Source organism: Cylas formicarius, unplaced genomic scaffold (genome assembly GCF_029955315.1).
Source record: "Cylas formicarius isolate icCylForm1 unplaced genomic scaffold, icCylForm1.1 PGA_scaffold_6__28_contigs__length_40554024, whole genome shotgun sequence".
Lineage (NCBI taxonomy): Eukaryota > Metazoa > Arthropoda > Insecta > Coleoptera > Brentidae > Cylas > Cylas formicarius.
The window spans coordinates 30,003,043-30,027,063 of NW_026844347.1; the positions used below are offsets into that span (position 1 = coordinate 30,003,043).

At 34.2% G+C, this 24,021-nt stretch overlaps 5 protein-coding genes across 18 annotated transcripts in view; 3 read left to right on the forward strand and 2 right to left on the reverse strand.

Moving 5' to 3' along the window:
* The first annotated feature begins 5,151 nt into the window (after positions 1-5,151).
* LOC132703143 (odorant receptor Or2-like) lies at positions 5,152-6,807 on the forward strand. The gene is made up of 4 exons (XM_060672243.1): positions 5,152-5,246; positions 5,298-5,387; positions 6,233-6,391; positions 6,639-6,807. Exons 1-4 carry the CDS (start codon positions 5,241-5,243, stop codon positions 6,693-6,695), a joined length of 312 nt encoding a protein of 103 aa, XP_060528226.1. The 5' UTR covers positions 5,152-5,240; the 3' UTR covers positions 6,696-6,807.
* A 1,045-nt stretch (positions 6,808-7,852) lies between these two features.
* LOC132703082 (protein-L-isoaspartate O-methyltransferase domain-containing protein 1-like) lies at positions 7,853-11,399 on the reverse strand. Of its 4 annotated transcripts, XM_060672145.1 has the most exons (7): positions 11,196-11,393; positions 10,668-11,142; positions 10,257-10,514; positions 9,992-10,201; positions 8,970-9,068; positions 8,339-8,884; positions 7,853-8,269 (listed from the first exon to the last, which is right to left on the reverse strand). In XM_060672145.1, exons 2-7 carry the CDS (start codon positions 11,107-11,109, stop codon positions 8,115-8,117), a joined length of 1,710 nt encoding a protein of 569 aa, XP_060528128.1. In that variant the 5' UTR covers positions 11,110-11,142; positions 11,196-11,393; the 3' UTR covers positions 7,853-8,114. The 4 variants fall into 4 exon arrangements, with proteins under 4 accessions (XP_060528128.1, XP_060528127.1, XP_060528126.1 ...); XM_060672144.1 differs by having other exon boundaries at positions 7,853-8,884; positions 11,316-11,399; XM_060672143.1 differs by having other exon boundaries at positions 7,853-8,884; positions 10,668-11,136.
* A 1,013-nt stretch (positions 11,400-12,412) lies between these two features.
* Positions 12,413-16,685, forward strand: LOC132703898 (lethal(3)malignant brain tumor-like protein 4). Of its 3 annotated transcripts, none has more exons than XM_060673417.1 (6): positions 12,413-12,503; positions 12,787-15,024; positions 15,078-15,306; positions 15,365-15,676; positions 15,735-15,957; positions 16,020-16,685. In XM_060673417.1, exons 2-6 carry the CDS (start codon positions 12,814-12,816, stop codon positions 16,471-16,473), a joined length of 3,429 nt encoding a protein of 1,142 aa, XP_060529400.1. In that variant the 5' UTR covers positions 12,413-12,503; positions 12,787-12,813; the 3' UTR covers positions 16,474-16,685. The 3 variants fall into 3 exon arrangements, with proteins under 3 accessions (XP_060529400.1, XP_060529401.1, XP_060529402.1); XM_060673418.1 differs by having other exon boundaries at positions 12,813-15,024; XM_060673419.1 differs by having other exon boundaries at positions 12,419-12,503; positions 13,108-15,024.
* A 1,985-nt stretch (positions 16,686-18,670) lies between these two features.
* Positions 18,671-22,249, forward strand: LOC132703994 (uncharacterized). Of its 4 annotated transcripts, none has more exons than XM_060673581.1 (6): positions 18,671-18,786; positions 18,845-19,287; positions 19,384-19,668; positions 19,759-19,893; positions 19,998-21,440; positions 21,554-22,248. In XM_060673581.1, the coding sequence occupies exons 2-6, from the start codon at positions 18,849-18,851 to the stop codon at positions 21,682-21,684; spliced, it is 2,433 nt and encodes an 810-aa protein (XP_060529564.1). In that variant the 5' UTR covers positions 18,671-18,786; positions 18,845-18,848; the 3' UTR covers positions 21,685-22,248. The 4 variants fall into 4 exon arrangements, with proteins under 4 accessions (XP_060529564.1, XP_060529565.1, XP_060529563.1 ...); XM_060673582.1 differs by having other exon boundaries at positions 18,672-18,786; positions 18,828-19,287; positions 21,554-22,249; XM_060673580.1 differs by having other exon boundaries at positions 18,672-18,786; positions 18,831-19,287; positions 21,554-22,249.
* A 79-nt stretch (positions 22,250-22,328) lies between these two features.
* The window catches only part of LOC132703995 (phosphatase and actin regulator 3-like), a 92,174-nt gene continuing 90,481 nt past the window's right edge, over positions 22,329-24,021 (reverse strand). For all 6 annotated transcript variants that reach the window (XM_060673587.1, XM_060673588.1, XM_060673589.1 and 3 more), the window contains one exon: positions 22,329-23,395. In XM_060673587.1, coding sequence (XP_060529570.1) covers positions 23,380-23,395 — 16 coding nt within the window. In that variant the 3' untranslated portion in view covers positions 22,329-23,379. The remainder of the gene's footprint in view (positions 23,396-24,021) is intronic.

Genomic DNA, 24,021 nt, shown 5'->3' on the forward strand with positions numbered 1-24,021 from the left:
ATTGCGACTGTCACCGATATTGGTTCACTCCTAACACAATCTTAAACTCTGTTTCGTTTGTCCATAATTACACGGCACATACCGTTCTGTACATTATATAACTGATTTCCCCGGGAAAGGTGTTATTTTAGATCCCACAAAATTAAATTCAACCGATATTCTACTATAATTTTCGAACCGACCATGTTTTCCTGTTAGTTTGCGGCACGACTCAGAAATGAGCGTTAAAAAGCCTCAAGAACTGAGAGAAGCTGAGTTTACCCTTAAGCTGCTAAATATATGCGGCGTTTTCCCGAAAAAGCGGCATGAACGATATCTTGGAAAATGGTTTTATTTGAAGTACTCGGGATTTTTTCTCATATCGAGCATATATTTAATAGGCTGCATTTTGCACTTCATAGTGTCTGTTTTGGGTGAGTTACTTTCAAAATTGTTACGAAAGACGACAGAAGATAACTGGGAGTTATTGAAACAATGCCACGGTGTTTATTTATTTTTTTTTTTTTGGTTCATTAGTAGTAGTTAGTTATTTTATTTGTGGATCCAGTTGTTATAGCAAATCAAATAAAGAACATTGTCATTTATAAATGATGTATAATGTACATAAACAATCATTTTCATATCTTCTGGTTACTGATATCTCCTAAACTTATTATTAGTATTAGTATTAGATATTAAACGTAAAAACCAGAAACCAATGCCATTTCTTCAATTTTTTTGTCTTTTTTAACATATGGTACCCGGTAATCTTCTGACAAATAAAGAAAATGTCTGGAATACAGAATTTAAGTAACAAAGTAAACTGTCATAAGGGGGTCTTTCCTAAGCTGATTAGCAAGACAAAAAAGCCACTAATAATCTTAATGCCAAAATGTAGGTATGTATTTATACACAGGGTGTCCTAATAGTACGTGGGCGGTTGACATCTTGCAAACGGTTCGCAAAAGAAAAAAAATTAAACTAGCAATTTGTGCAGTGTCTTGACGCGCATAACTTATTTTTTGTATCTAAAGGATGTCCCATAAACGTGTAAAATCCTCCCATATTAGAATTATACCATTAATTCTAAACACATTTTGTATAATAGTATGCTATGACTAAACTTATTAGTTTTTATTTGCGCGATTTGCATTTCAATGCATACTTATGTTTTTTGGCAGAAACAATGCTAAAAATACAATTTAGCTGCTTTAGTTAATACAATGAGGTACATATGCATTTTTTAAAATTTAATTCTGCCTTCTGTTTATCTATTTATGTAATTACTGTTTCTAAATTAAAAAAATATTATTATCTTTTGCAATTGTATGCATAAAAATAAATAAGTAAAATATATAATTAACAATTAAAAATATTAAAATGTTTCAAAAGTTGTAACTACGTATTGGAAACAAATAATACGATATTTAATATTAATATTTAACAATACTAATGATTTTTTTACTCCCTACTCTAAAATACCCATTTATGGACTGATTCAGTAGACCGAAAGTGTACACTTTAAAACATCAACTACTGTAGCGAGGCTTTTCGTGTACTTTGGCGACGGGTTTGAAGGGATTGTATGTTTGCGGTAGATTTCAGCAATAATATTTTCACGTTTGTCACTCAGTGAAATATATTCACACTGTTTAGCAAACAATTATAAAAAAAAAGTATTAGTATGCAATAAATTGAGACTTCTTTAGATAAACTCGTTTTTTAAACACTTGATCCGCATGCTGATGCCAAATCAAACTCCTTTACCAAACTTCTTATATAAAGCAATATTACGATTCCGGTGCATTATGAAGTCTTTCATAAATAAAGTAAACGGTATTAAAGAGAATACTTTTAATACATTTTAGAAATCGCCCTGTTCTCTCTTAGAAAATCGATGAAATCGAATTTTTCGAAAGTATCTGCGCTCGTATAAAAATTTTATATCTCGGTAACGGTAAGTAATATGGGATCGCCGTTGGTACAGAAATGATCACCGTCCAAAAAAAAATGTTTTTTGTCTGATTGTCCGTTCTCCGTTCTCCGATCTCCGTTGTCCATTCTCGTCTTTTGGTTTTTCTTGAATAACTTTCGAACCGTTGGAGCTACAAAATTAAACTTTGCCTGCTTTTTAACCCTCCACGAGGCACAACCAAGCTTATAAGAAATGGCCCCAATCCGAGGCCGGTATCCATCTTTTTTTCGCGATTTTCGACTATTTTTTGAACATTGATATGAAACACGATAAGTGTGATATGAACAGTATCGTAAACTGTGTCGAGAGAGAGTTTAAGGTTTCGTATATAGTACAGGGGACGCAAAGATATTTGAAAAATATAATTTTAAATTGTAATTACCAGTACAAATTTTAATATTTACCGAAGTTTGCCGTAACTTTGAACTTCACCGAGATCTGAAGGACACTTTATACATGGTGCATGCACAATTAAATTACATCGATTTTGCGAAAGTTTCATAGTGGTCCGCAGGAGCACAATGCGTCCCTGTAGGACAAGAAACCGCGAAGCGCATTATTCTTAAAATAAAAAGCTGTTTCGCGCTACGCGCTACAAACTTGCCCCGCCCAGCGACTATCAGCGACTATTTTTCGAAACCAATCTTGTTTTGTTTGTTTCAGATCACCAGTACGGCGACATATACATTGACTTGCTAACGACCATATGCTTATTCGGCTGTTACTGGATCACTTTCGCGTTCATTGCGAATATTAGAAGCTTTTTGAAACTCCTCACCTCAATTTCTAACTTTCACGAATGCGAAAAATCGCCAGCTCGAGCCACGTTTACCGAAAAGATGAACTTCTATTCAAAAACGCATTGCGTCTATCTGATATCGTCAATTGTGCTTTTGATATCAGCCCCTTTATTTACCAGGACTAGCTGCGAAAAGCAACGGACTGAAATGAGGTCCAACGTAACGTGCGGACTTCTTCCTAACGCCTGGATGCCGTTTGACGTTAACCGTTTCCCTACGAGGGATGTATTTTACGTAATCCAATCGGTAGATGCGTTTTATCTCTACCTCGTTGCCGGAGAAATTTCTTGGATAATTCTTGAAATTATCGAGCATGTAATATTTTGCATGAAACTTACTGCACGCAAGTTCGTGGACGCAGTCAATGCGAAATGTATCCGTAACAGAAAAGCCTTATTTGCCCAAGCCGTATTTTATCACAATCTCGTCTACGAGTAAGCTTTTGCATATTAATGTTGTAGCTATGGTAGCAACCAACTATTCCCATTCTTTGAGAATGAGTTAAAAACACTGAAACGTAAACATAATCCGGGCAAACATGAGATGTGCTCAAGAAGTAAGGTGATTTTTAAATTTTATCAAAAATTATTTATTTAATCATCAAAATTAATGTTGTCCCCTTCAAAGTACCCCCCCCCAGATATAATGGTTCCAATTCTCGAAGCACTTCTGGTAAGCATTTTCTGGTATAGCCTTGAGTTCCTCCCACGATTTTTGTTTATCCTCTCAATCATTAAAAACCTCCTTCCTTTAATGGGTTTCTCGAACAGGAAAAAGTCGCAGGGTGCCATATCCGGTGAATTTGGTGGCAGAGGTATGATTGTGGTTTTGTTTTTGGCCAAAAAGTTAGACACAAGCAACTATGAGTGACCATGTGCATTATCGTCATGCAAAATCCACGAATTATTTTCCCACAATTCGTTTCTTCGTATTGCTTCTCGCAAACGGTGCATAACTTCAAGGTAATAATCGTTATTGACCGTAAGACCTTGTAGTAAGAACGCCGATAATCAAAGAAAACAGTAAGCAAAATCTGGAGATTTGATCGAATTTGACGTGCTTCTTTCGGTCATAGCGATTTTGGGCTCATCCATTGGACTTTGGTTTCGATTGGTTTCCATATACACATGATTCGACACTAGTTATGACTTTTTGAACATATCAGGATCAACATTGACGTCGTTTGCTCCTTCAACGGTTCTTTTGTTCAAAATTAAGCTTTTTCGGAACAAATTTTACTGCCCCACGTTTCATGCCCACGTTTCATGCCCAAAACTTCGGAGAAAATTGCCAAGCATAAGCCAATAGAGATGCCGACATATATATATATATATATATATATATATATATATATATATATATATATATGATGACACTATATTCCGGGATATCATCCGTTCGCTCGTTGAACTCTGACTGGAATCCTGCATCCGACTGGAATCCTGCAGACGTTTCGCTAAAATCTCACTTGGCATCTTCAATGCTCGCGCTCCGAAAACACTTCGAACACTCGATTCCAGGATTCCAGTTGGATGCAGGATTCCAGTCGGAGTTCAACGAGCGAACGGATGATATCCCGGAATATAGTGTCATCACATTTTTCCATCCGTGAATATATATATATATATATATATATATATATATATATATATATATATATATATATATATATATATATATATATATATATATATATATATATATATATATATATTCTCACGTATTGATTCACGGATGGAAAAATGTGATGACATTATATTCCGGGATATCATCCGTTCGCTCGTTGAACTCCGACTGGAATCCTGCATCCGACTGGAATCCTGCAAATCTTGCATCCGACTGGAATCCTGCAGACGTTTCGCCAAAATCTCACTTGGCATCTTCGATGCTCGCGCCCCGAAAAAACAGTGTTCGAAGTGTTTTCGGAGCGCGAGCATCGAAGATGCCAAGTGAGATTTTGGCGAAACGTCTGCAGGATTCCAGTCGGATGCAAGATTTGCAGGATTCCAGTCGAATGCAGGATTCCAGTCGGAGTTCAACGAGCGAACGGATGATATCCCGGAATATAGTGTCATCATATATATATATATATATATATATATATATATATATATATATATATATATATATATATATATATATATATATATATATATATATATATATATTAAAACCCATTTCTCCGAGATAATCGTCGTCATTAGCATTAGCATCACAAATAATCGAAATACAACGCCAGTCTGTCTACTACCTGTTCCACAAAGAGAACACATTAAATATTTTACAAACCCAAAACAATTAAATCATGCTTATTTTAGGCATTGATTCTTATAAAATCCCATTCTTTAAGTAGGCTACGATTTATTGCTTTATGAATAAAATGTGTTTTCAGAACAGGAGAGTTCGCAAACGCCTCTCTTAAGAACGTAGCCGTTCTTCATGTTATACTAACGTCGGCAATTTTGGGAATCTCCGCCTTTGGCTTTATGCAGGTAGGGCTTGTTTTTGTGGTTTCGACTTATTCGAGGATTCGCAACTTGCAGACCCATTCGACGCTGCTCCTGGCTACGTTTTATGGTTGGTTTGTGGGACTAGTACTGATCTGCTATGCGGGACACCGTCTCATGGAGAAGGTAGAAGTGCTATTTTACCTAATAACAGTGTCTCATTTATTATAAAACCCATTTTCCAATTTAAAACAATAACAAGGGGAAAGTACTTTTTGTTTTTTCCCCTTTTTTGAAGTTATAAAATGTACACATCTGCAACAAGCACAGCAGTCGGTTCTTTTTTATATAAGTTTTTGTTTATTTAGCGTTATTGAAAAAAAAATTAAAAAACTTATGTCATGGGTTGAACTTTCAAACAACCAACAAAATGCGTAATTGCTTAGATACTGTTAGTGCAATGTTTTAACTGGATAAGATAATGTTTTTTAAGAAAAATTATGTTTTACCATTGTCGAAGATATTCACTTGAGCAACTTCAATTTCTCACTTTTCCGGTTGGCATCGTATAGCTATATAATATAAGAACCGCTAACATTGTAAAACTGCTACTACTCAGACGGCTAAGACATTTTCGTAAAGAAAGGAATGATCTTCCACACGTGCCAATAAGCCTCTCACACTATTTGCGCCTTTTTTTCTAAACAACTTTGCAAACTTCTTTTTTTCCTGAAAATTTAATTTAGAACTATCGAATAGAAGAACTGTCAGCGATCATGTAGATTATTGAAAACCACAAAGTCTTATTGGTTCGTTTGAAATGACAGGCTTTACTTTATAAAAAAGAAATTTAAAATAATCGCGCCTGCACATATCGAATGAGCGTGGTCAAATTTTACTTTTTAAGGTTGCTTCAAAAGCTCCCTTATTATCAGCATAGACAGGGCCTATATATTTTTAGTAGCCATATGACTATAACGTCTATTTGATGCTTTGTCCATTACGTGTCGTATTTAGCTATAATTTTTTAGAGCGTGGCATTAGGAGATGAAATATATCTGAAGAGTACATGGGACGATCTCGACAAAGGGGCACAAATAGATTTCGCTTTTGTATTATTGCGAAGTCAAAAACCTTTGGTATTGAGAGGAGGACCTTTGGCAATAATGTCTTTGAATGTTATAATACAGGTATATAATGCAACGTAATAATAAAAATCATTTGGGATAAAGAAATATCTACTAAATGTTTGTTTGCCATGATAAGCAACTAGGGTGCTGCTCACGCACTCCTGGCCTTGAGGATTTAGTCATATCATATTGCAGAATCCTCAAGGCCAATTTTTCCTTTCAGGATTTTCGGAGTGAAGTATGGATAGCATAATACTATACTGCAAAAAAAATTATATATTGTAAAGGGTGATAATTGTGATTTTAGGTTTTAAAAGCCGCCATGTCCTACATCACTCTTCTTCGCGAAACACAGGAAGTATAATTCATACCTGTCTATTTAGACAACGTTACATTTTGTGCATTTACTTTGTAATATTCTGTACAACCGTTTTGCTGTCAAAATGGTGGATATAAAACAAAGGGTGTTAATAAAATACGCTAGCAAAGTTTAATTGAACAAGGATTTTTTTTTCGACCGGTAGTTTTTGACTACATTTTTTAAAAACATGAATAAATTCACTGACATGACTGTCAGAATTGACAAACATCAAAATTCAAGCAGTGCGGTAATATTTTCGAAAACATCGACGTTTCGCCAAACATTCTATTGGGCTTCTTGTTTGGTTCCAGTTAAGCTCTGGCAATGATGGATATTTCACATAACCTTACATAAAGGTATATAATTAGTATATTATGCAACAATTGCTGTAAACGGCATTTGACTCACGAGTTTATTTGACACGAGCGAAGCGCAGCGGAGCGAGTGTTTAATAAACGAGTGACTTAAAAAGTTTACCGAACGTGTTGCATACTATACTTCTTCTACGACCGTTAGTTTTTGGGTACATTTTCGCAAAATAGTACGAATACATTAACTGACATGACCGTCAGAATTGACAAACGTCAAAATTCAAAGCGTGGGAAATATCTCCGAAAACATCCGATTGCTCCCAAATCCCTGCGGTAAAATCCCGGAAATGTCCGAAGTAGCTCGGATCCGTGGGAAACGCAATTTATGTGGCAAAGTAACGCTTCCCGTTCGCTAGGTGGGTGCGTAATTAGGTATTTTACAGACGGGAGTAGAAAAAAATATAAAAAACCGTCCGATGCCAATTTTTGTCACGGTTGTTTGGAACATATACAGTATAATTCCCACTTTATTATTAATTTTTTAAATTAACACACAAAAAACTTTTTTTTTTGTTTTTTCAATACTTGGTTTTCCGTGTCTTGCAATTTTTTGCTAAATATACTACAAATGTCAGAAACAAAAAAAATTGCCCTTTTAACCGCTTAATTTGAAAAAACTTTTTTTTTAAGTTTGACATCCTGTATCTACGAAAAGAGAGCAATTCCGAACTTATATGCGGTTTAATTATATGAAAATCAATCAAGGTGATATTCTAAACTGAACTGTTCCAATTCACTTTGTAAGCAATTGACTCACAGATTTACAAAAAATAGGCAACTATATAAAATTTAAGTTTATTAAACTCCCAATTAATTCACAACATAAATAGTAAGAATAAAATTATTTACAGAATAACCACAAAAAAAACAAAGGGGGCATCTATTGCGCAAACTAAATATATAGGGTGTTTATTTGTTTAGTGAACTACAATGACACCACAACGTCTACCAAGGAAAACCGCTGACTGTTAGAATCTTCGCTGACATCTTGCAATTTAGAGTATAAAATATTTACTACTAAAAAGCTAAAGAATGTCAACCTGCACGCTCTTTACAAGTCCCTAAGAAAATTAAGGTACTTCTTTAAAATTGGCGGCAAAGGCAATTGTTGAATTTTTATTGCCATTTGTTCGGTATATGGACTTTTGTACATGTGCATCTCCTTCGATGGCCTAGTGTCATCGTCGTTATCACTGCTACTTGTATCTGAAAACACAGGTTCGTGAATATCATCCATCTTCCGAGACTTGCGGTGTTGTCTTTCTGCCTTCGTACCTCGTTTGTTACGTTTCTCGGCGGGATCTTCGTCGCAACTTGAAATTGTGTCGAGTTTCATACGCTCGTCGTCATCCGACGAATCTTGAGTTTCAATAATTTCATCGCCCAATCCGCTATCAAACTTTTCACGTTTGTTATTCTTCTTGCCTCCGCTTGTGGTTGGCCAATTGTGTTGAGCGTCTGATTGCCTCGCCTCTTTATCTTCGCGATTACTAACATTGTCTTCATCTTCTGAGAGTATATCTTCTTGATTTTCAACCGAGCCACCCCTTTCTCTACGCAGTACATTAAGACATTCTGAGATGACATCTCCAATTTCATTGAATGTTTCTAGTGAAGGTCTCCTGCTAGGCTCGTTCATTGCATTTTGATTATCCTTGGAATCGGGGTGATGTTCTATGACGGCTTGCACCTCTTGCGAGTCCTTGTTCCGAGTGTCCGACGAATCTTCAATGCTGCTATCGGTCTCCATCGGTTCTTCGGTTGTGTCAGTCTTTTTCTGATTTTGAGTAGTGCCGGTGCCTGTGCGATCTCCACGTTCGCCTGAAAACCATAAACCAATGCAAACCTCTGTAAACTATGCACGCAATAAGAATTTATTCCAGGCGATATGTTATAGCTTTATTACCTGCTCCCTGCCGCCCTCGGATCCCTAAAAACAGGCTGAGAATGTAATCATCTTCTCTTAAAAAAGTTGCTCGACCGGCATCTCTGTTCCTTTCTCCACCTGTAATAAATAAATAGATATGCCAAAGAAAAGAAAAGCCTTTCTCCACAAAATTAGTGATAAGACCCGCAAATCACCCGCTAGTCCGCCTCAATCAATAGAATAAAAAGATATTTGTTTTGTAAAAAAACCTTATGGGAAACAATGGATATGGACAAACATGGATTTAGGACCACAGAAACCACAAAGACCTACTTACTCGTTTATAATATTCTGTAATAAAGTACCTAATAAAATTAAACTAGAGAGCTTTAAAACCTATAAACCTATAAACGCAAAATCATCATTAATAGATATCAAAACCCCTAGGGTCTATAGGTTTTAAATTATGATTTTAAATTGAACTAGGTCAAATTTTTGATTTTTTTTAATTACACGTCCTTAGGTTGAGTAATTGGATTGGGTTAATGTTTCTTCTTCATTGTATAAATTCCAATCAGAAAAGATTGACATCTCAGTTTAACATTTCTTTACATTTTTTATATAAATCTTTTTTTTTTCTTTCTTCAAAACGGAATCAGTAATTGTTCCTTATAAGGTTTTTGTTATTAAACCATTTTCTTCTAGGTTAATTCTGGTGTTCTGAAAACTTACAGTGGAAACCCAGATGATAATAAATTTGTATTATCAAAACATCTCTAAAAGATTTTGTGAAGAAAGAATCCCTTCTTTTCTTTGATTTATCTAACTCCACCATAATGTACTACTTTATTTTTGCAATATTTAGATTTCAAACAATTTCAAACCCACAGAAATTTTTCAATTGTTTCTACGATCAATCTCCAAGTATATAAATATGTTAGTAATCTGTAAATATAATTTTAAACAGGATGATGATGATAATGGTAAATAGAATTAATGGATGAATACGACGAAAATAATAACTGAAAAAGTTAACAGATGTAAAGTTAAGAATTACCTACCTAGTCTTACATGGTGTTGACGTTCTTCTTCTGAGCTGTCATCAGACTCGAAGAGAGGAATAACTAAACGTCTCAAAGCTCTCTTCTTTTTGGGTGCTTTAATGGGAGGAGGTTTCGGAACAGGCAGATGTTCCTTCTCAATAATTTTTCGCAGTATACTACGAATCACACCGCGGCAGAGAACTTGAAGGGATAATGGCTCAACTTCGACTGAAATAAAGTCACAAGAATGATTTGAACTGCTTCCTTACCAGAATAAACTTACTCGGTCCGACCCATTCTTCTGTATCCCCACGAGGTGGAACCAGAGATGCGAAAGATACAGGTAATAAGGTGCGGTTGGTCCATTCCATTTCAGACACTCTCTTGATCTGCAGCAAGGACTCATTTATTGGCACCACTAGTATTCCTCCCACCTTTAATAAATTTTTCATATAAGCTTCATAATCTTCTGGACATGCAGCTCCACAATATATGCGGTCATACAATTTTGTGCAATCACTTGTAAGGCACAAACAATTCCCTGGAAACACACCCTGATTCACTACAACCACATAGTCAGACCACATAGACAATTTAAGATCAGCTGTAAGTATCTTTAATGAAATTATTTTAAATTAACTGACAATATTCTATTGGGAATTAAATGGTAACAGAGCTAAAAGGGGTAACTCACCTTGGACAAACTTTGGTTCACAAAAATCGTATTCATCAATAGCACCTGAATATTTTTTAAACTCTTCTAACTTTTTATTTGCATATTGAATAACGTCTTCATGTATTTCAATGCCGTGATTAATACCATTAATGCCCAAAACTAGGCCAACCATAGTACTTATATATCCAGTTCCGGATCCAATGTTTAAAAATGACAATCCTGGTTCCAAACATAGCCCTTCCATTACTTCGCTGTATATGCAAGGTGCAGATAAATGTAAATTTCCATTTTTCCATGCCAGATCTTTATAAGCACCCGATCTCGCCTCAGGTAAAAAGTATTCAGCTCTGTCCACAGCTCTGAATACCCGTTCAATTAAAGATGATTTAATGTAATCAGCTTCTAAGAGATTATCTATAAGATCGTCGTTATTTCGACCAGTACTCACAGCACCTCCCATTTTAGAAATTGTTTATCTTTTTTGCACCTAAACCTACACAAATAAACACCATTGTTTTTATCTATATATGTCAAAAAAGTACATACCTGAAAAATAGTAATCATAACATTATGCAGATATCTATTGACAAAACATGGTGATTCTTTTATTCAAAGGACCAGATTTTTGAAAAAGATTTGTTGAATAAATGTAACTGTTTTACTTACAATATCACCTCAATCAAAAATTAAATAAGGGACACTGCAAATACAATCTTGTCAAACAGCTGTTATCTTATATGAAAGCTTTTGTTTGCCAATGTTGCCAAAGATTATTGAAGAAAGAAAATTCGCATTCAACTCATTTGTTAGTGGGATACGTTTGTCCTGACAAAGATCAAATTGTTTTTGGAAATGCTGCTTAAAATTTTTATCTAGAATATTTGAAATAACCTAAGCAATTTTGTTTGAGTAAAGCATCTGTATAGCCAAGACATTAATATGACTTCCTGAACAGTCAGATATTTTGACGGCCGGCAATCTGGCCTGTTCGTGCTTTCTTGCATGCGCATTAAAACTGCTAGGAAGTAGTTCGCACTTAAATGAATTTGATTGACTACTAAAAAATCTTAAAAATCATATTTTCCAAATAAATGGAAATAAGTACATAGGGAGACAGTAAATGTGACTAGATAATCCCAAATATGTTTGATCTAAATTTCTATCTGGTATTGGGTATTTGAAGATGAAATTCACAGTGTTGTTTTGACATATGTAGATATCAAAATATATCATGTTTTCTTAAGGTCTAGCATCGCTGTCGCAAAATAAAACTGATATTCATTATATGTATAAATATCGCATTTTAAAAATTTCTAGAGCGGGAAAATTGTACAGCTTTTCCAACCCGCCCCTCGAACCCCGTGCGTAAAACGCATGCGTTCTTTGATTTAGAACTGCGACGATGCCAAAGTTTGTCACATTTCACTGCATTTTCTTTGACTTACAGTAAAAAATTTATCAATAAGTCAATTCTTTAAATTTTATAGCCTCTCCATTATCAATTTACAATCTAATGGCTTACATGAAAATTAGTTTGATATCCTAGTGTGTCCACTTTGTGCTATTGAAGATAATCTGGTGATTGATATCAAAATAATAACCATATTTTTCTTACGCGGCTTAAAAAAATGAAAGAGTTAACTATTTTATTTTTATACTGATTTAAAATTAAGCTTGAATTAACTGAAAACAATTAAACAAATAAGAGGTATTTTTAAATATTAAGTTGATCAAATTTTCTCCGCTATCTGGCAACGTTGCTCGTCTAATATTCACGTAGGTTTGGATGAATAGTTTTGTACCATATAAAAATTATTTTTTTTATTAAAATAAGAATACTACACACTATTTCAGGTAAGACTTTAAATGTTTTAATATATTCTGTAGATAAAAAGAAAAAAAATATTCAAACTGCTTGGATTTTGATATTTTATAAGAGTTGTTGTAGAGGGGTATATAAAATGAATTTCCAAGGGCTCACGCAAAATTTTTGTTGTTATTTTCTTTGTTTTTATATCGTTCCGCCTAGCAATGTTATTTCAGTTCGTAGAATGCATGTTCAATAGGAATAATAAATATGGAAAACAAGTTAAACATTTCAACTACTTATTGTATCTTGATCATATTATATTTTCAGACTAATAAATGTTTGGGCACTTGCAGGATGTCTTCAGCGACATCAATGAACTCGCTAGAAATCTCCACAAATCAACAACCAGTGGATAATTCAAAATTAACAATTAACTCTCATACCAAAGTAATTATAGAAAATAATTCTGATGACATAACTATTTCAAAATGCGAGCAGTCTTCTTTAGTACCATCTGTAACCTTAGGAAATAACATTACAACAGTAAAAACGCAAGTGCTGCCGCTAGTTTACATTCCAAACAGTTCAAAACTCCCATTTGCTACATTAAGCAAAACAAATAGCAATAACTTCCTCTCTCAAATACAGTTCTCGCCGGCAAGTTCCCAGTCATCTCCAGCTTCTACAGTACCTTTGCATTCGAGCAATGTGATTTTTGCATCAGGTCGACCCCAGTCGTTACTACTGCCAAAGCCATTGGCTACGCTTGTACCCTCCGGTGCTAAAATAACTGGTACTTATGTAACTATGTTAAAGCAAGTACCTAAGGCGTCAGAAAAGGTAAATTCAGACAAGATAAATATTTGCAGTCCAAATCTGCAGGAGAATAATATGATAATTTCCAAAAATGGGTTTCTTCACTCAAAAAGTCAGCCTCAGAAAATTGTTTTAACGCCCATGCCCAAAATTACTTCAAACCGACTCCCAATTACTGCAACAACCAATTCAGTTCAGCCAAAATTTACTGTTCTACCGATGTCAGTACCAACAACTGAACCGGAGGGTGCAGTTGCTTCAAAAGTATACAATTTTCAAATTGCTGATGGAAGAATACAGTGCGCAGATCCTAGTATAAATCCAGTGACGATAATGAAGGATTCAAATGAGAATAGTGTTAATATTAATCATCAAATATGCAAGGAAAGTTCAAATAAAAATGATGTGTCGAATAATGTTTATGAACTTTCTATTGCTGAAGATTCTTTAAGTAATCAAAGTGATTCTAAACTTGTCGTCTCATCTTCTGAGAGCAATTCCTCATATGGAGATCTGTCGGCTAAACCAGAACCTAAACAAAGGGATTTATTAAAGTTTTCGCATGGCGTTTCTATACTAAAGAAAACTATTAATAATGCGAGTTCTGAAAAGAAACTTGACTCTTTTCCACAAAATAGTGATTGCAATACAGACGTTCTTAAGGTCAGTAATATTCCTGATGAAAAAGTCGCACACAAGCCGGAGAGAGAAAGAAGAAGGAAATCACAATTTTCATTCAGAAAAGATTTTGATGAGGATGAAATTAAATTTCCTGATCCACTGATCACTCCAAAGGTTGAAGAATTTGTTGAGGAAGAGAAAAACCCTAATGAGATTGAAATGAAAGTATTAAGAGATCCAAAATCTCTTTTTCAAGTAAACAAAGATTTTGATCCCCATAAGATTTTGAAATGGAATGATGGTATTGGTACATTGCCAGGAAGTAATTTAAAGTTTATTATTAATGAATTTAATATTATCGAGTATGTTTCTGATGAAGATTATAGAAACATCATAGAACTGAGATTGAAAAAAGCTAGAGAAAAAATGAAAGAAGAACTGGAAGAAGAGATAAGATGTCTAGAATGTGGCTGTTATGGTTTACGATCAGATTTTATTAATTCAGACTATTGCAGTATTGACTGTCAAGAATTGGGAATGGCCGCAAAAAAGCGCGAGATACAAGATATAAAAATAAAGAAAAAAAAGAGAAAATTTGGTAAAATGAAATCGGATACCGATATAAAATGCGAATTGAAACAGGAAATTCAGGAAGGAAGTGAAGATGAAATTTCAAATAATGAAGCTTCTCAAGATAAGTTTTCGTATCCATGGGCATGTAAAAAGAAAGGGTTTTCATGGTCTAAATACCTTACTCACGTTCAGGCGAAGGCAGCTCCTGTTAAACTGTTCAAGGAACCATTTCCTTATACCAGAAATGGTTTTAGAACGGGCATGAAGTTTGAAGGCGTAGATCCGCAACATCCCTCATATTTTTGTGTTTTGTCTGTTGTTGAAACTGTTGGATATAGAATTAGAGTTCACTTTGATGGATACCCTACCAACTATGATTTTTGGTGCAACGCGGACTCTATGGATATATTTCCAATGGGTTGGTGCGAAAAATATGGACATACGTTGCAACCTCCATCTGGTTATTCAGTCGACAATTTTAATTGGATCCAGTATTTGAAAGTGACTAAGTCTACAGCTGCCCCAAAGCATTTGTTTGCCAATCGAGCTGGACAGGTGAGAAGAATGTCAGCAGTATTATTTTGAATAATTGAGATTGACGTTTTTAGGCTATTTGTCCAAATGGATTTAGAATTGGAATGAAACTGGAAGCTGTCGACAGAAAAAATACCTCTTTGGTCTGTGTAGCAACTGTTAGAGACATGATGGATAATCGAATACTGGTGCACTTTGATGGTTGGGATGACATATATGATTACTGGGCTGATCCAACTTCACCGTACATACACCCAGTGGGTTGGTGCGATCAATATGGTCACAATTTAACACCTCCCAGCGGTAAGTATTGTTGTTGAATAAGTTGAAAAAAAAAAAGATAATAAACAAATTGTTGTAGATTATCCAACCCCAGAAACTTTTTCTTGGGAAGTCTATCTAAAAGAATCGAAATCAGCAGCCGCTCCAGTAAGGGCCTTTAAGCAGCGCCCTGCTTGTGGGTTTAAAAGAGGCATGAGATTGGAATGTGTGGACAAACGCGTTCCTCATCTTATAAGGGTTTCAACCGTTGATGATGTTAAGGAGCACCAAATCAGAATTCATTTTGATGGTTGGCCTGACAGGTACAGCTATTGGGTTGATGACGATAGTCCGGATATTCATCCTATTGGTTGGTGTCAGAAGACTGGCCATCCTATTGAACCTCCTTTAAGTAAGTCTGGTCCATTGTCTTTCTGTACGCTGTACATACATCGATGTTATTATTTTAGCACCAGATGATGTGTACGATTTTCTTGAATGCCCTACTGTAGGATGTAGAGGTCTGGGTCACATTAAAGGCCTAAAGTACCCAACACATAATTCTCGAAAGTATTGCCCTTATGCTGAAGAAAATATTGATATGGAACGCAGGTTACCCGATCGCCTTTTAAGTCCAGACAGGAATCCAGAGGCGGTCATACCAGTGTCAAGGGAGCCGAAAGAATGCAAAATGTAAGGATGCAAGCTTTTAACAAAAAAAAAACAAACAACTAACAATATTTTTCTATGAATAGAAAGCCCAGAGTTGGAAGACCACCAAAATACTTAAAACGTGAAAACACTAAACCTGATCTTGAAGAGGAACCAAAAGAAAAGAAGCAAAAACCAGTTCCCATTAAAAAAGAAGAGGATTTATCATCGCAACAGAAACTTGCCACCGAGTTTCTAGAACAATCCAAGTGTTTTCCCGCTGAGAAGGAATCATTTAAAAAGCACTCTAGATTTTTAAACAAATACCTGGATTTATCTGAGAGCGTTTTGGCATGGTCGCCGGAAGATGTCGCTCAATTCGTCGCTTCGATACCAGGCTGTGAGACTGCAAGTCATATATTTAAAAGTAAAAACGTTGACGGGGAATCATTTTTATACTTAAGTCAAAAGGATATACTATCGTTTTTTAATATCAAGGTGGGACCTGCGATTAAACTGTATAACAGTATAGTCCTACTTAGGCAAAAGTTTCTTTAAGACTAAATTGACTGCTTGAATATCAGAAGTTTGCGGTTCTCACACCTTGTGGCCGTTTTTTTTTTATGATCGGATGATCTTTTTTTACTGTAAATAGTGCCCAGTACCTTTTTATTCCTTGTGATGATTTTCTAATGTATATATTAGCAATCGTAAGGTGTAATTGTATTTTAACTTTTTTAATTAAAAGTATATTTTGTAACACGTGAGAAGTGGCGATTTTCAAATTAAAATCCATTTCCCTTAAGATATTTTTTTCTCTATAAAAAAATAATATAAAGTGGTGATACAAATGTAAGTACAGCGTTTGCGCAAATCAGCGGCAGTAGTAAAATTAATTTGAAAATAAACGGCAGGAACTATTTAAATTGTTGATGAACAGGCAAACTCAATGCTGTCGTCAACATAAATATTTTCTAAATGCATGTCTTCATTGTCCCACCATAATACCATACCATAATGTTCTTTGCCTATTATAATAATATGAGTAGACATGCAGAAAATAGAAAATCCGAGAAGATAGTTGTTTCTCATAAGCGTTATCCAGGCTACCCAGATATGCTATATGACGTACCATTGTCTCCTTAGTTCAAAAAGTTGATATTAGTTAAACCAAGAGGTTCTCAGACTTTTTTCTCGGTCCCAAAATTTAGTTGTGCAGCTACATTTCCAAATAAATGTACCAGTGGAACACACTGGAAATTAAAAAAGTGTTGTAAAAGAAATTTAACTTTCAAGTGATATTTTTTGAACATTTCATAATATAAAGTGATAATTAATAGATCAAATTTGTGTTGTTAATTTTTCATTTTATAAAAATAACAGACGGAACATTTATAAAAGTTACAGACTTGCTTCTATCTTTACAAAGCTCAATGCTAAACGTAAGTCTCTGGAAACTCATGTTGGTCCAGGCGTTTTAAAAAGAATAACATATTTTGGTAAGTTCTGTCGCGAATGCCATTATTTATTCATCAGCAAACTTGATATGGCAATGTCTCTATTAGTTTGCTAAATTGGATTTACCTGATACATAAGTTAGAGTTTTTTTTATATTAGTGTGAAGGAGAACGGTAACACACAAAAACCTGTGTGGCAAATTGGATTGTTGTGATGATACATTATAACTAATTTACCGTATATACTGCCGCAGGTTAAGAAAAGATTGCCCTCAGAATATCGTTTGCCAATTATGGATATAACTGTAGGGAAAACGGTTCGCCTCAAATACGCATAGTTAAAGACAAAATAAGTCCATATATGGACAGATTCACCTCTACGATGCAATTTCTACTTGTAGTTGTTTAGGTAGAATTTTGTTTTTAAAGGTTTTGGGTTTAAATTTTAATACAATAAACTACTTTTCAGTGTTGGTGTTAAGTAGCTACATATATGCAAAATTATTTTTGGTACAAATTATAACTTGTGGGTGTAATTTTGGTTACATATAATAGTTTTTTGTTGTTGTGGGGAAAGATATGGGGAATTATGGACCTAGAGGGCAAAAGATCTGTGCTGAGACGTAAGAATTCGATAGATATATTCCGGACAGCAGTGTCAAAGGTTCGATTGGCTATATGGATCGCCAACATTCGAAGGGAGACGGCGCTATAAAAAGATGTTTGGTACTCAACTATTTACTCATTTAAGTTATCTTTCGTTTTTTTAAAATTACGGTTTATTTGACCACTGCTTCATTAGGCAATTCGGTCAGCTTACAAGCAATTTGTAACTTATAAATTTTTTTAACAATTACAACACTCAAGGCACCCGATGGGGATTGAACCGACAACCTCCGGCAAGTCGAAACCTATACGTTTATGAAAATGAATTTCAATTCAATTGAATGGTGCGTTTCACAAAAAACTGTTGGGCAACTTATTCTGCCTTCTTCTTTTCGTTTTACAAGATATTAGGAAGAGCACTGTTTCTATTTGCCCATTGCCGCCATCCGTCGGGTATGGTCCGTGGTTAACATCGTTTTTTTCGACTAAGCAAAATGAGAATGTCTTAAATCTTTAACCGTAATCCAATATTGCTGGCTCTATTTGCCGGTAAGTATATGGATAGTTTTTGTTATGCTAATGCTGTATGTGCCATCTCCTCTCAACTCAACAACAGACTAACAGAAACTGATCAACACTAACCACCAGCAGAGAAAAACAGCTGTCAAAGAATTTAAAAGCAATTGGTAACGGTTTTTCTTTAAGTTAGCAGTGAAGATTAAAGTTATTCTTCCGAGAGGTATTGTAATCGGGCGTGATAATTTTATTAGTACAGGACAAGAGACTATATTTTTTTATTTTTAAGGAGGTATTTTTTAAATTCACACTGTTATTAGTTTAGTGGTTTAGTAGTTTGTTTTTTGAAGGATAATGGAAGATGTTTCAGAGGTTTTTAAAAGAGCTTTATTGAACATGCACAAAATGGATGTAGCCCAATCTACTCAAAATCGAAAGGACCTTCATAACAATTATCGCAAAGCAAAAAAGGACAATGAGGCTTTGTTGAGAAGAAATATTGATTGGAACATATCTCCCATAAATACTCCTAAACAAGAGGTGAAAGTCAGTTCTAAAATTTTAAACAAAAATAAAAATGCAGACGTCCAGGAGCATCCTAAAAAAATTGACAAGAAGGTGAATGAATCAACAGCAGTACCTAACAAACGCCTAGAACTTTTATCAAAATGGAAAATGGAAAGAGCAAAAGCAAAACAGCAAAATAAAGCAAGAGCAAAGCCAATCTTTAAAGTATTCCATGTTGCTACAGATTCCTTTCCAAGTCTTGAAAATGTTAATAAAGTTATAAAGGGTGAGTAATTTATCTTTATAATATAAAAAGATGTGATAGTAATAACTTGGTAAATTTTAATATTATCTTATATGACTGGTTTCTTATACATTCTAGGTAAACCAATTCCAGTTTTAAAGAAATCTCAGTTTGCCCCAGTTAATCATGTATTCCGTCCACCAAGTGGTTTGAAACCGATAAAACAACTAACAAACCCAACAATTAAGGGACTTACCAGGCAATTGACATTTGATCTCTCGCCACAGAAGGCATGTGGAAGTTCAAAAACAAGTGGAGTTCATTGTGCTCTAGAAAGTGTCAAACTGAAAGATCACAAAGTTAATCCATCAACTTCTAAAGGAACCCAGAGCATAGTGAAGGAAGATGGCAAAAAGATCCCAAGTAAACTATTAATTTTTTGTTACCTACTCACTTATCTAAGTTTCATCTAAAAAACAAGGACAAGACATAAAAATACAAGTTTTTTTGTAGAATTGCGAGTTCATCGTGCTTCAAAAATTATTACACCTCAATTTGCCAAAAATAATCCATCTTTTCCTAAAGGGACACAAAATGAAGGGATGCAAAATAAGAAGACATTGAAAAAGGGCATTAAAAAGATTGAAAGTAAGCATTTGGTATTATTACTTACCTACCTATCTGAGGTACAGGTAGCCAATCGTTATAAAGTGATATCTGAATGCAGATTTTAATAAATTTTAATATTATAGAGACCAAGACGCCCGAACCAGACCCATGTCAAAAGGCAGAAGATTCAGATATAATAAACAAGAATTGTGATGGCAATGCTGCAGTACATCAAGGGGACACGCAAGCCCATGATTTAGAAGTAATTCAAGAGAGCAACATTAAGAGCCAAGAACCAGAGCCATGTGAAATAAATAGCAATTGTGATGGAAATAGCTCAAAACAACTAGAGGTCACCCAAACTCATGATTTAGAAGTAACTCATAAAAACTACATTAAGATCCCAGAACCAGACCAATGTGACAAGGCAGAACAATCAGTCTTAATAAACATGAGTTGTGCTGGAAATAGTTTGGTACATGAAGAGGATACACAAATTCATGATTTAGAAGTAACTCAAGAGAACAATATCAAGGCTTGCTTGCGCCCAAGAAGAAAAGTTAAAGATGATGAAAAGGAAAATGGTAATACAGAAATAGCTACACCAGAAAGATATAGTTTGAGAAAAAGAACTCAGAAAAAGTCTGTCTTATGGAATGTATCAAATACTTTTGAAACGCCAAGTATAGTAAAACCGATTACATTTAGAAAGACTCCAGTAAGAATTGCTAGTACATCTCAGTCAGAATGCCAGACTTCAGTAGATAGGCACTCTACTTTGCCAGATAATCCCATCGAAAGCAGTGATTTAGATAAGAGCTTTGAATTTGTGAAAACGCCATTGAAATCTTCACTTGACTCAACTTCCCCAACTTTATATATAAGCCCATTTGTAACAATATCTAGAGGAAAAAAATCAGCAAGAAACGAGTTTCACAGACGCAGTTGTTCAAATAATATTTCTGTTTCTGATAAGTATACTAGCCCAAAGGCTGGGGCAAAGTATTTTTCAAATAAACTGGAATTGGAAATAGAACGAATCGAGTTGATGTGTGAGGAGTGGCGGCATTATCTGGCTTCTCCTGACATACCTGTGGTCGCTATAGACTCCATTAATGTGGCAATAGGCCAATCAAAACTACTGATATCAAAGAAATTTGAACAATTTCGTCGTTTAATTGACCGCTGTAGAATAAATTCAAGTGATGTTCAAACTGTGACTTGTCAAGATCTTCATGGGTTTTGGGATATGATTTATATACAAGTGGAGGATATAGATAAGAGGTTCGAAAACCTAAAGAGATTGAAGCACAACAATTGGGAGGAAATGTTACAGCAGAAACCAAAAACACAAAGTACAAAGTCCCGGGGACGTCCAAAAAAACTAAAAAAACCAAAGACGTCTAAAATTATGGAATTTATCAAAGTGCAGAAACAGAAGAGAAGAGAAGAAAATTCTGGCAATGAAATAGTTGTACCTATAGTAGCATCGTCTAATGTAAAGGAAAACTCCTCTTTAAAACGTAGAAGTCAGAGATTATCCCAACTGTACAATGAAACCAACAAACGATGTAGTTCTTCACCAAGTGAGTGGTCTTTGTTTGTTATATTGAAATATTCTGGTTGTGTCCTTGAAATTCTTCACTTCTTTTCGACATCTTAGAATAATGTTGAAAAATTGATGTGCTCAATATTTTAGGTTTAACCTTAATGAAAATATCGCAAGCCATCAAGCAAGGGCCTAATGGATTAACTCCAGCTAAAAGTATATTGAAATCTGAATCAACAAGGTCAACTGGAAAGAAGTCTGTGTTATTTAAAGAAAGTTAAAAGGTGCGCTTTGTTTATGTAGTTTCACGTAATAAAAAATAGGAAACGATACACCACATACTTTGTTAAGGTCGATTTCGCTGGCATTACGATTTATTTTAGGTTTTGCATTATTTGTCAATAACTTTTTTAAAGCCTGATGTTTTTTTGTGTTTTGTTGATTTTTTAAAATCCAGTTCAGGTTGCCAAATATAAGAAAATTTACTGTTGGTGGAATTTTTTATTATTTTTTAAATATTTACAAAAAGACATTTTAAAAATAGGAAGATTTAACTTAGATTAATTGAACCTTAGGAGGAAACCAAATAAAAAAAAATGGCAATATCTGGAGAACTATAGATAATCGGAATATACTACCTGATACAAATACTAATTGGAGAAAAATGAGTTTGGCCATTTTTTTTAGTTTTATTGTAATTGTTATTTTTCTAACATCTTGTAATATTAATAATATAAATTGTTGACTCCCTGTATACTCATCCCATTTAATTAAAAAAAAAAGCGAGTTCTGTGAGTGTAGAATTTCTGTTTAATCTGTTTAGCGGCAGCTCTGAAGAATCATCAGCTTTCAGAAAATACATGTTTTTGGTAGATCGCAATTTTGTTTTATTGAATTGGCAAAATATTTGAAATGAAACAACATCCAATTTTAATGTCTTATTTATTTGGAAGACATTTCTTGTTATTAAAGTTGGTATAAATCGATCGAGTATGAATACAATTAGGTATATTTTTACTTGTCGCATAAAACGCCACATTTTAACAAGCACAATTTTCAAAAACTATTTTGCAAGCGTTTATTGACGGTTTTAGGAAAAACCATTTTTGTTTTTAATCGCCAACAGCAAGAGTTGTCTCTAGTTCCAAATATACAACAGTGTGTGTCTAGAAATATCTTCGAAATTTGGTTTATTAACATTCTATACATTAAACGAAATAAAAAAGATAAAATAAATCCGCAATAAAAATTGACAGGACGAATTTATACATTAAAAAGAAAAAACTTCATAACTTTTGAGCTTAAATAGATAAAAGTTATTTGATCACTTCACAAAATATAAATTGCAGTAAAAATGTTGGATATGTTACATAGACATTGCAATGCTAGTATTTGTGATGTCTTAATCTTAAAGACATGTACAAAAATATTTAAAACTTCAAATTTACGAAAATCGAATTTCTGTAGTAATGAAATTAAAATTGTGAACCTTAATAGATTTGAAATACAATACATTTATAAAACAAGTTAAAAGGAGAAAATGACGCACGAAACAGAGATCTAAAGGCGCAATGCCAGTTTTCTTGCAATATGGTAGATACAGATATTACCTAAGGATAAAATCATTCACAGTGGTGCTCACTTATTGCACGCCAGTGATGTATTTATAGTAACGTAAGCTTTATTTACAAACTGCTAGTTTTGTTCCTTCCAACAAAAAAAATTAACACAAAAAGATTTCCATTATCTACTATTAAACTCTATTGATAAAAACATTTTGTGTAATATAAAATTACTTATGTACAAAAACAATTATTACATATATTTACACACCTCTGTGTAATTAATTTATCCGTAAAATTGTCGTATATACAGCATGTCCAAAAATCATGCTAAGCAGCTAGGGGAAAATTAATAAAGTCTACGGCTACGCCCATCACAGAAATTTGTTTTTTTTCTAATGAACCTTGCAATTGTCAAGGCCTGTGGAATCTGAAAATTTAAAACAATATCAAATTATAATTTTTTATTAAATGTGTAAATAAAACACAATATACACAGTAACAAGTCTCTAAAAGTTATAAAACATTTCCTTAGAGAATTGTTTTCTATAACCAAAAAAAAACACAACATTTCGACGAATTTTACGAAGTTAAGTTAATTGCCGTTAACCTGTTTTATTCCTATTGGTTGTATAAGATGCATTGCGGCAACATCATAATAAAACCTTTAGTTTACGGTACTCCAAACAGCACTAGAGACTTAATTATAAATATTTTTGACCAGGACAGTACTTTAATAATTAAAAAATCGGAGTCGAACAAATGTAATAGTATTTCGGACAGTAATAAGACACTTTTACAAACAAAAGCCTCCATCTCCTTCAGTGTACACTAAAATTGTCAATAAGCAATTAGTTAGTAAGCGGGACAAAAGATAATGACAATCTACTATGAAACAAATTGTTACTGCGTTTTTCAAAATAATGAGACTGCAAACGATATTTACTTACACGGGGTCATTTTGAAATGACACTTTAAGTATCTCGGCGACGCTATCTTCTCTACATACTAAGAATATAATGCATGTTAAGTTTAAAGTTAGGCTTGACGGGGGCC